This window comes from Notolabrus celidotus, chromosome 6 (assembly GCF_009762535.1).
Source record: "Notolabrus celidotus isolate fNotCel1 chromosome 6, fNotCel1.pri, whole genome shotgun sequence".
Lineage (NCBI taxonomy): Eukaryota > Metazoa > Chordata > Actinopteri > Labriformes > Labridae > Notolabrus > Notolabrus celidotus.
This window is the reverse complement of record NC_048277.1, coordinates 36,664,962-36,676,575: the sequence shown is the minus strand read 5'-3', so window position 1 is coordinate 36,676,575 and position 11,614 is coordinate 36,664,962. Positions and strand designations below refer to the sequence as shown.

General features: G+C 39.6%; 1 protein-coding gene across 1 annotated transcript; it reads left to right on the top strand.

The window, feature by feature from the left end:
• The first annotated feature begins 2,994 nt into the window (after nt 1–2,994).
• On the top strand, nt 2,995–9,532 carry LOC117814595 (zona pellucida sperm-binding protein 3-like). Its single transcript, XM_034686028.1, has 9 exons — nt 2,995–3,208; nt 4,072–4,379; nt 6,753–6,871; nt 6,996–7,099; nt 7,242–7,419; nt 8,796–8,913; nt 9,033–9,115; nt 9,226–9,314; nt 9,407–9,532. Exons 1-9 carry the CDS (start codon nt 3,088–3,090, stop codon nt 9,466–9,468), a joined length of 1,182 nt encoding a protein of 393 aa, XP_034541919.1. The 5' UTR covers nt 2,995–3,087; the 3' UTR covers nt 9,469–9,532.
• Nucleotides 9,533–11,614: the final 2,082 nt, after the last annotated feature.

Genomic DNA, 11,614 nt, shown 5'->3' with positions numbered 1-11,614 from the left:
AACAATGCGCCTTTCAAAAGCAGGAACTCTCCCCAGGAACTAAAAACAATTTGAGGAACTATGCGCGTTTTGACAGTAGGAACTTTTACGTAGAACTAGGGACCATTTGAAGAACAAAGCTTGTTTCGACAGCAGGAACCTTCCTCAGGAACGCTTGCTGAACTTAATAGAAGTCTTCATGCAGAGAAACAGTTTTTCCCTCTGACACTGTGACCCTCTTTGCGTTTGTACTTCACAGCTGAACTGAACTTTATCAAGACAGAGAGGCATGTGTGATTGTAACTGTAAACCTGAGCTGGCCCTCTCTAAAACGAGACAAACAAACCAGGATATAAAAAAACCTCCACTGTTGAATTTCATTTCCTGTCTGATGCGACCCGCTCTGGCGCTCTGGTCTAAAGATCCTGAGCCGGGCTGATCTGGGATGAGTCTGCACGCAGAGTCTGTGCCACAGCTTTGATCTGCCTCCCTGCTGTCTGGGAGCGTTTCATCACGGTGCAGCGCTGAGAAGGAGCTCAAACCTGTGCAGCTTCACACGTCAGGTGTTTACTGTGAGTGTTGGAGGTTCCTGATTCTGAGACTTTCAAAGGATCATCACTCAGGTGAAAAAATAATATTAATTTAATATCAGATAAAATGTTATGTGATATTCTGGCACATTCAGAGGGAGAATCTGGAGGTCTGATTAAGGTCTGATGCAAAGTCTCTAACTGAAAAAGTTTTATTATTGTTCATCTCCAGTTTTTATTTCATCAAGCTTTTAAAGAGATTCTGAAACAACTTTTAAACATGATATAAAATAAAAAGAGTATAACTTTAATTTTATAATTCAAGTCTTTATCATGATTCTAGTCATCTCCTACGGTGGCCCTTAAGGTCAACTGCATAAACATTTTATGACCCAAACAATCGTTCATCAAACATCAACTTTTTCTAGTTTTTTCAGGAGTTTTTTTGTGAAATTATTTTTTGTTTCAGGAAATATTTTTGCATTTTCTGTAACATGATTGTGGTTTGTGAAATTGTTTTTGAGTTTAAAGAATGAGCCTGTGAATGATTTTGTGAAATTTTTAAATATTTGTATATTCTGTGTTATATTTGTGTTTTGCTGAAATAATTTAGAATTTCAAGAATTAGTTTAGCATGTTGCAAAAAAAAAAAGTGCTTATTGTGAAATTAAATAGTCATATTTACGTTTTGGAAAATATTTTTTGAGCTTCATGAATAGGTTGCCCGTTTTGTTTAATGTTTTTTTCTTTCCATTAAATATTATTTAATTAATTAAATAATTTATTAATTTACAATTTTTTAATCTTCATTTTTACATGTTATGTAATGTTAAAGGCACTATGAGGAGATTTTAACCAGCTGAGAAACATAAGATAAGATAAGATAAGATATTACTTTATTGATCCCCCGGGGGGGAAATTCAGTTGTTACAGCAACCCAGACATAAGTACAATCAAGAAAGAAGTTTCAATAAGTACAAAATAAGTACAATAAGTAAAAAATAAGATAAAATAAAAATAAAAAGATAAGTAAAAAATAAAAATAAAAATAAAACAAAAAAATAAAAACAAAATAACATAAAAATAAATAAAATAAAATAAAATAAAATAAGTAAAATAAAATAGATAAATAAAGCTAGAATACAATTTAGATATATACAATGTTACAAATGGAATTTAAATTAAATAGCAGTAATTACAGGCAGTATTAAAAAATGTTTCAGTAGTGACAGGTTGACATGGTGTGATTATGGTTGGTAATGACAAATTAAGCAATAAATAGAAGAATATTTGTATGTAATATGACCATGAGTTGTACTTAGAATAGTAATGTAATTTAACAAAATATAATATAGCAAGATAATTATATAATACAGTATATTATACATTATAATGCCAGCAGCAGTCAAGAGAGAGTTCAGGATGGGATGATGGAGTGTGACAGACAGAGCAGCAGGGATGTTATGGATCTGTTCAAGGGGGGGGGGGGGGGGGTCAGTGGTCAGCATGGTGCAGTCTGTGGCCTCCATTACTGTTTAACAGTCTGATGGCGGTGGGCACACAAGACCATCAACAGCAACACTGATACTTTCTCTCTAGTCATTTGTATTGCCTGAAACCGCTCTGAGGGGGTAGGTGTCAGACCACATGATTGACATCTCGCTTTAAACTCAGCCTTTATTTGACTTTTTCATGAAAAATAATCAGGTTGCATGACAAATCTGACTGTGTAAAGACAACAGGATGAGGTTTTTGTCTGAAGACACTACTTTTGCATCCATCGGACAAGAAATAAGAGGGATCACTTTGTCCACAAGGGGCGCCAAAATCAATATAAATTAAAAATTCCTCACAGCAGCTTTAAGTTAAATATGTTTTTAGTTCAATTCATTTTTTGTCTATTTTTTTAAGTTTCTATAATTTAACATCTTATTTTGAAAAGAAAATATTTTTTGCATTTTGAAAACTATTTTTTGAGCATCCTGAATTGGTTGTATATTTCCTCAAATGTTTTTAATTTCATGAAATATTTTTTTCAAATCATTTTTTATTTATTTTATCTTTAATTTTTATTTTTTTTTTACATGTTCAGTGTTCCCTAATTCTTTTTTAGTTTAATGAATTAGTTGTTATTTTTTTTATTTCATTAAATATTTTTACATTTTGTGAATGTTTCCTGTTGTGTAAAAAGAAAAAAATGCTTTTTAACTTTTTGCATTTACTGAAGGTTGTTGCTTTGAATTAATTTTTTAGCGTCTCACAATTTTTACAGATTTTTTGTAATATCATGAAATGTTTGTGCAGTCTACCTTTTTTTATTTTCCTCTTAATTCCCCAAAATCCAGCCGAGCAGATTCTCCATGTTTGAAAACATCAATTTTAAATAAAGTTCTGTGTGTTTGAATGAAGCTCAGGTGAGTCTCAGCTGGTTGGTTCAGTTTGAATGAGTCTCAGCTGGAGGAACATGAGGTCAATCAGATGGTGGGCGGAGCCAAAGTGAAACTCTACAAAGTCACCTGCAGCTCAGGTGAGAGTGTTTCAAAGAGGAACCTCAGGAAAAAATAAACTCACGTTTAACATGAAGCCGTGTGTCAGAATCTTTCTCTGTCTGCTGTTTGGAGCTTCAGCTGCACAGGGGCCAAACCAGAACCACTTTAAAGACCAGAGACCGGACCGGACTGGAGTCCAGGAACCAGCAGGTAGACCTGATCCACAATGCATGAATCATTAGGATGTCCTTTAATCCTTAATTCTTTTATCTCATGTAAAGAGTTGGATTGTTTTACAGCTGTGATGTGTGTCCTCTCATCTCACTGTAATCGTCATTTCCTTCATAATCTATTCAGCTTGTAATCGTAGATTGTGATGGTCGCTCCTTAGAGAACCACCTGCTCTTAAAAGTAAACCCTTTAAAGATCTTAAAGTCATCAAACAAACATTTACAGTCTTTAGGGAACACTTTTCCAGCTGCTCCTCAGATCAGCCTCTGTCCTCTGCTGGTTTATCAAACAGAAGTTTCTTCCGCAGCATCTGAGTCTGCCTGAACTTCCCCCTCATATCTGATGATAAGAGTGTTTATGATATCTTGCACAGTATTTTTAAATGCATGCTGTAGGAACACCAAAAGATGAAAAGGCACCCCATGTATGGAGGCTACCCACTGGTTGCAGGATTGATTCCCAGTGCTTGTATGACGTGTTGCATGCCATTTCCTGTCTCTATCAAGCTGTCCTTTCAAAATAAAGGCAGGTTTAATCTTTGACTCATTCTGCTGCACTGAGGTTCACTGGGCTCGTTACTGCCCCTTGTGGCTGCAGAAAACAACACATCACTTCCTTTAATTGAAGCCGTTGTGGTTTAATGAAGTGATGCATGAAATGATGACTTGATGTTTTAATTTTGGAGGACACACTGCTTCTTGTCTTAACTTTTTGTGCTTTTCTAACTGACGTCAGTTTCCAAAGTTAAGAATCATATTTCATGTTCGTCTTCGTCATTGAAAGATGACAAACGCATAAAAGAAACAGTCAGACTAATGGAATGTGTCCCCCGTCCCTCCCAGCTCTCCTTCAAGAGAAGCAGTCTTTCCACGAGCCGTTAACCTGGAGGTTTCCTGATCCACCGCCGGAGGACGAGCCCAACTTCCCTCCAGAGTTTGAGCTGAAGCCTCCCACGGCCGCCAGCAGCGTCAGCGCCGTCTGCGGGGACAGCACCGTGCGGGTGGAGGCCAAGAAAGACCTGCTGGGGATCGGGACGCCCGTCCAGGCTGCAGATGTGACACTGGGAGGATGTCCGGTCACGGCAGAGGATCATGAAGCTCAGGTCCTGGTGTTTGAGTCGGAGCTGCATGGATGTGGCAGCCAGCTAATGGTGAGGGTTAAACAAGGTCACATCTAATGCACATCCTGGTGCTCTCCTAAATTTAGTTCAGGGGTAGATAATCTCCCCCCTAAAAAGCCCCTGCTAGGGGGGGGTAGTACTTTTCAAAGGTCCCGGGACTTTCAGGGGGCGGGGCCTGCAATGCTGAACGTGTCTGATTGGTAGATTAACTGCAGTGTTTTTATTCCACCCTCCGTCCACAATAACATCACACACATCTGTGATTCACTTGATTTCTCTTTCTTTCATTAGTTTTTATTTGTTCTATCTTTTTTGTATGTGTGTGTACTTTTCAAAAGAAGAAGCTGTGATTCTCTTGATTTAGCAGCTTGTAACAGTAGTCTTCTCTCAGCCCACCGTGAATGCGTCTCTCCTCCCGGTGTTCCGGTTTTAAAAGTGACCCTGTAAACTGGAGACCTTCAGCTGAACGTGTCAGTGTTTGTGGAGTTTACACAGCTGTTGAAACACAGAGGGAGTTCCTGGGAATGCAAACTAGTTTAGTTTGTATTAAGATTTCAAAATATCCTCATCAGATATTTAATGATGGTCTAAAGACGTTTATGAGGGATGCATCCGGCTGAGAGTCTCCAGTTAACAGGGTCGCTGTTTAAACCAAAACACCGGCCGATCTCTGCCACAGCTTTTTGAGTTCAAAAGGATTTTAAAGCCGTGTTGAAACGTCTTTGCTACTCGCGCTTATCTCCTCTCACGTGTTGATTCATTCATTGCTTTTTCCATGTTTTTAACAGCAGGAGAACATTTTCACTTTTTTTCAAGTTTTTTCTGCTTTTGGAGCACAATTTCAAATTTGAGGAAAATTAATTTTTTCGACAGAGTCCGAGTCAACTTTTTGTCAAATTTTATTTTTGTCAAATTTTATTTTTTCATAAGTTTTTTTCATAATTTGACAAGAAAAAAAAATTCAATTTTTTTTTTTTTCAAAATTTTTTCTTGTCAATTTTTTTTTTTTTTTTTTTCCAAGTTTTTTTTTGTCAAATTATTATTTTTTTTTTTCAAAATTTCATTTTTTTTTAGTCATTTTCTTTTTGTCAATTTTTTTGTTTAAGTTTTTCCAGAAACCATTCACAGTCATTGTTTTTTCTATATGTGATTCACTAGCAGCTTGTAACAGTAGTCTTCTCTCAGCCCACCGTGAATGGGTCACTTTTAAAACCTGGAACACCGGGAGGAGACCTTCAGCTGAACGTGTCAGTGTTTGTGGAGTTTACACAGCTGTTGAAACACAGAGGGAGTTCCTGGGAATGCAAACTAGTTTAGTTTTTATTAAGATTTCAAAATAGAGAGTCTCCAGTTAACAGGGTCGCTGTTTAAACCAAAACACCGGCCGATCTCTGCCACAGCTTTTTGAGTTCAAAAGGATTTTAAAGCCGTGTTGAAACGTCTTTGCTACTCGCGCTTATCTCCTCTCACGTGTTGATTCAGTGAATCCATCTGTGATGAAATATAAAATCATCTAAAACATGCTCCGGGTCAACTTATTTTTTTCAAAAAAAAAATTCAAAATTTTTTTTCAATTTTTTTTTGTCACATTTCTTTTTTTCAAATTTTTTTTTTCAAAATGTCTTTTTTGTCTTTTTTTTTTTTTTTTTTTTTTTTTTTTTTTCAATTTTTTCCAAAAACCATTCAGTAATTTTTTTCTCCATCTGTGATGAAATATAGCACCATCTAAAACAGCGCCAGCTGAGTCTCTTCATGCTAACAGGCTAACTGTTGTGTTGCTCATAATGATACCTGCCTGTCCGTCTGCTTCTATGGTGTCATCTGTGATGAATGGCATTCCTCTTTGTTTTACTGCCCTCTACTGGTCTGGTGGTGTAGTGCATTTACTTTTTTTTTTTCTCAATACGTCACTGGCCTGATTTACACAATCTACCCGGGACTTCAGCCCACAGTCGAAACACAGACAACAATGGGGTCACAGGAACCTTTTAGTTCAGGGGAGAGTAGTTCTGGGGGCTAAAAGACCCGGTTGAAATGCACCTTTTATTTACATATTGGCATGTGCATCGTGCAGCCAGCATCATTTACTTAAAGATGCTACTCTCTCACGATAGAGAAGTGATCCAGGAGCTCAGGGTAATTCCACAAAGTTCCTGATTTACTGTCAAAAGGCAGCTTTATTTAGACTCAACAGGACCCTGAACCCAGAGTCCCAAACCCCTGCTCCTCCTGTCAACACGTCACCACTATAAACAGAGTTTAACGTCTGCAGCCCTGAAGGAGTTGTCCCAAAGCTGTGTGTGCAGAAACTGACCTAAAACACATTCTATATGTGGACACAGAAGTCATGGAGGATGTTTGAAGAATAAAGTTTGGATCCAGCTGAACATTGATGTCTTTTAGATGACAGAGGACTCGTTCATCTACGTCTTCACGCTGCTCTACACCCCGACTCCTCTGGGAGACAGCCAGATCCTCCGAACCAGAGACGTCTCAGTCAGCGTCGAGTGTCACTACCAGAGGTCAGGTCTCACAAACTCAACCAGGAGCTCTCAAATTATACGTATTAACGCTCCAATGAGATACATCTTCACTTCTGCTCTTCTTGCTTTCTTTGAGTGTTTCATGTTTTTATTTTGTTTGTAGGAAGCATGATGTGAGCAGTCAACTGTTCACGCCGACCTGGACTCCCTTCAGCGACTCCAAAGCTTCAGAGGAGAGTCTCTACTTCTCCCTCCGACTCATGACCGGTTAGTGATAGTTCAAACTTTTCACTTGAATCCATTTAAAACAGAAAATCACTTTATTTACAGTAACCCTAACTGAGGAGGAAACCACGCCTACTTCTGGTCTGGGTCCTGAATGTGATTTATGTTTGGTCCTTCCTTCCAGATGATTGGCTGTTCTCCCGCCCGTCCGCTCAGTTCCTGCTCGGGGACATGATGAAGTTCGAAGTGTCCGTCAAGCAGTTTCATCACGCTCCCCTCAGAGTGACGGTAGACACCTGTGTGGCCACCGTCGTCCCCAACATCGACACCGTGCCTCGATACGTCTTCCTGGGAAACAAAGGGTCAGTACATGGTGGTGTTTTTACTCCTGTAAGTCTGTCTTAGTCCAGGTCATTTGGACATGTGTGACATTAGACAAAGTCCTCAAGTCAACCAGCTTGGACCAGCACTTAGTTATGCTGCTATAGGCTCAGACTGACATACTGGGATCCTGTCTTTCCCTCTCTCTCTCCTCTGTTTCCATGTCACTCTCTTTAACTTAGGTATACGTCTCTAAAAGTAGTATGGGAGGTAGAGCCTTCAGTTATCAGGCACCTCTCCTTTGGAATCATCTACCAGTCAGGGTCCAGGAGGCAGACACTCTCTCTACTTTTAAGAGTAGGCTTCAAACTTTCCTTTTTGATAAAGCTTATAGTTAGAGCTGGATCAGGCTTGGACCAGGTCTTAGTGATGCTGCTATAGGCTTAGACTGACACACTGGGATCCTGTCTTTCCCTCTCTCTCCTCTCTCTGCCTGTCTCTTACTTTAACTCTTCCTGTCCCATTAAAGTTACTAACCATAGACCTTTCTGGAGTCCCTGAGCTCCCTTGTCTCGTAGGTTCCTCTGGATCTCTGCTGCTGTGGACGTGGTCCAGACTCCAGCTGCTACAACTACTACTATCCGTCTCCCCACTATAATCTCTCTCTCTCTCTTCATCTCCCTCTATCCCTCTCTCCAACACGGTCTCAGCAGATGTGTGTCTAACATGAGTCTGGTCCTGCTGGAGGTTTCTGCCTGTTTAAAGGAAGTTTGTCCTACAATTGTAGTCTATGTTGCATTCAGGTTTTATGTCTTATCGTCTTCTGTTCAGGACGTGTTTCCCATCTCTATAGTTGCTCCGTGTTGCATTCAAGAGCCTCTTAACAATGCTCCTCTATGTTGACTGTTCAGTCTCCTGTGTTGTCAGGGTTTTGTTTTACCCTCCTCGAGTTCAGGTTTCTAGATTCTTATAATGGTGCCCTGTTTTGGTGCAGGTCTGTGTTGCGTTCAGGTGTCCTCTGTCTTGCAAAAATAAATCTTATCTGCCTGGTGGCTCTCTGCTGTATTTGACTAATGGTCCTTTGTGTTGCGTTCAGGTGTCCATCCTCCTATAATAATCATCTGCCTTGTATAAAAACATCTTACATGCCATGATAGTCCTGTGATGCATTCAGGTGTCTCCCCTAAATCATGGTTCTTTGTGTTATCTATATCAGTGGTGCATTTAAGGGTTTTGTTTTACCCTCCTTGAGTTCCAGTTTCTAGATTCTTAAAATGGTGACCGGTCTGTGTTGCGTTCAAGTCCCCATCCTCTAGAACAATCCTCTGCCTTGCATGATGAAGTCTTCTCCCATGATAATCCTGTGCTGCATTCAGGTGTCCTCCTCTAACTTACAGTCCTTTTGTGTTGCGTTCAGGTGCCTGTTTGACGGTCAGCTAACCAGCTCCAGCTCCCGGTTCCTGCCCCGGACTAAGGACGACAGCCTGCAGTTTGAGTTGGAGGGGTTCAGGTTCCAGCAGGACAACAGCGGCATGGTGAGACCTTAAACGCATCATGTGCATTATGTTTGACTTGAAATGAACTTTTTTAACCCCTCATATATTTTTCTTTTGAGTCAGTTTGTTGTAAAGTTAACGCTGTGGTTGTCTTTTAGATCTACATCACATGCAATGTGAGAGCCACAGCGGCGACTGCAGCGGTCGATGCCACCAACAAGGCCTGTTCGTTCTCTGACAGGTGAGACTGAGCTGCAAAATAATACCTGAGAGCAGCGACTGTAACCAGACGCTGAAACCTTTATTTTGAGTTTTGGATCTGTTTTAAGACTCAGACTTTTTGATTGACAGGTGGAGGGAGGCCAGTGGCAGGGATGACGTCTGTAGATGCTGCGACACAGACTGTGGAGATGGAAGCCAGAGTCAGCTGACAGGAACAGGTGAGAGGATGCAAAGTCTGGGTCTTAAACTTAAAGTTTTGAAATAAGAGTCGACTATAATGTTTGATTTTGTCTTTGTTTCTGTGTTTCAGGAACTCAGTGGGAACAGGAAACAACTTTTGGACCAATCACCGTGGAGGAGAGACCTCTCTGAGGAAAAACTCAAACCAAAAACTTTCACAAATAAAGTTAATGAGATTAAATCTCTCTTACTCTGATTGGACAGAATGTGTGTTCTTTATTTTCATGGTTTAACCAGAAGAAACTGATAACAAGTGAGAAATAAAGCTCACTGAAGTTGCTTCACGTGATGAGTTCATGGCTCTGAATACTGTCAGAAATTAGACAACTGCAAATTCCAGTACTAACAAAATTAGGTGTAAAAAAAACAGCAGTTCCTCGAGTGTCCACTAGAGGCTGTCTCTTAAAGCCAAGGGCTGGTCTCATTTTAAAATCAGAATTGCATGTTTACAGACATTCTCCTCAGACTCTTTCCAAACTGAGCAGGTCCAGACCGTACTCTATGTTCTATTATTAACAAAGACCCAACATCAAGACCGGATCAGATCCAGTCCCATCTTACAGACAGGACTCAGTCTGATCTCATCTTAATCCACCATGAGCAGAGCACTTTGCAGCATTTAGCAAGTTACAGTGGCAAGGACAAACTTCCTTTAACAGGCAGAAACCTCCAGCAGGACCAGACTCATGTTAGACACACATCTGCTGAGACCGTGTTGGAGAGAGGGATAGAGGGAGATGAAGAGAGAGAGAGATGATAGTGGGGAGACGGATAGTAGTAGTTGTAGCAGCTGGAGTCTGGCACGTCCACAGCAGCAGAGATCCAGAGGAACCTACGAGACAAGGGAGCTCAGGGACTCCAGAAAAGTCTAAGATAAGAGAGAAGAGAGGGAGACCAGAAGAAAGAAAAAGAGGAGAATAAATGGTGAAAGAATGATAGAAGGAAAGGACTGGGTAAGAAAAGGAGACAGAGAAAGAAAGAAAGAAAGAAAGGGAGAAAGAAAGAAAGAAAAAGAAGGAATGAAAAGAGAGAATGAAAAAAGAGATCTACAGCAGAGATCCAGAGGAACCTACGGGACAAAGGAGCTCAGGGACTCCAGAAAGGTCTATGGTTAGTAACTTTAATGGGACAGGAAGAGTTCAAGTAAGAGACAGGCAGAGAGGAGAGAGAGGGAAAGACAGGATCCCAGTGTGTCAGTCTAAGCCTATAGCAGCATAACTAAGAGCTGGTCCAAGCCTGATCCAGCTCTAACTATAAGCTTTATCAAAAAGGAAAGTTTGAAGCCTACTCTTAAAAGTAGAGAGGGGGTCTGCCTCCCGGACCCTGACTGGTAGATGATTCCAAAGGAGAGGGGCCTGATAACTGAAGGCTCTACCTCCCATACTACTTTTAGAGACTTGTACCTCATTTCTTTATTTGTGATAACTACAGGGAGTGATTTTTTTGTCAACTCGTCTGTTTGAATTATATTAAGGTGAAGAGTTCTGCATAATAACCTGTTCACTCAAAGTTAACGGTGAATTCTCAACCTGCTTAGAAAAACTTTCTGAACTTCAGATTGTCTTCTATTTCTAACAAAGACATCTGCCAAAACACAACACTTCTCTAACCATACAGAATCAAATATTGACATTTCAAGGAGAGAAAAAAAGACAAAATGATATTTCAGATTACAGACAAACACCTTCGTTTCTCTCCTCCTGCAGTCTGAGGACAACATTTCTTTGGGGACCTTGCCAGCTTGTGAAGGGAGGATCTGCAAAATAGCGAAGAAAATATAACTTTATATAAGATTATGTATTTATTTAAAGGTTTAATATAATGAAATATGACTTGGAGTCCAAGCACTTATTGCTTTAAACATTTACTTCAACCACATATTACCACACTAAGTGAAATCTTGAAATGTCATTGTTTACTGAAACCTTTTATTTATTAAAATGTTTGTTTTTTCTAAAATTTCAACTTTTTTGAAATGTCATTGTGATTTTGAAAAAAGTTTTTATTTCCCGAACAAAAAAAAAACTCAAACAGAAAAACATTCTAATTTCTATCTTCATGAAGTTGTTCTGAGGACTTGTTCTTTCAATGCAGCGCCTGTTTGTGATTGGACGATCTGCAACAGAACAATACAGACAGTCTTCAGACAAAAACCTTCTTTTAAAGGTGACATATCACGCTTTTTTCATCAACATATATTGGTCTAAGAGGTCCCCAAAACATGTCTTTAAAGTTTATGCTAAAAAAAACACTTTGAAATCAGATTTTGGTCTGCCTG

Coding starts and splice junctions, on each gene's coding strand:
- LOC117814595 (XM_034686028.1), top strand. CDS start 3,088: ATGAAGCCGTGTGTCAGAATCTTTCTCTGTCTGCTGTTTGGAGCTTCA. Junction 4,380..6,752: donor GATGTGGCAGCCAGCTAATG/GTGAGGGTTAAA, acceptor GATGTCTTTTAG/ATGACAGAGGACTCGTTCAT. Junction 9,116..9,225: donor GCCTGTTCGTTCTCTGACAG/GTGAGACTGAGC, acceptor TTTGATTGACAG/GTGGAGGGAGGCCAGTGGCA.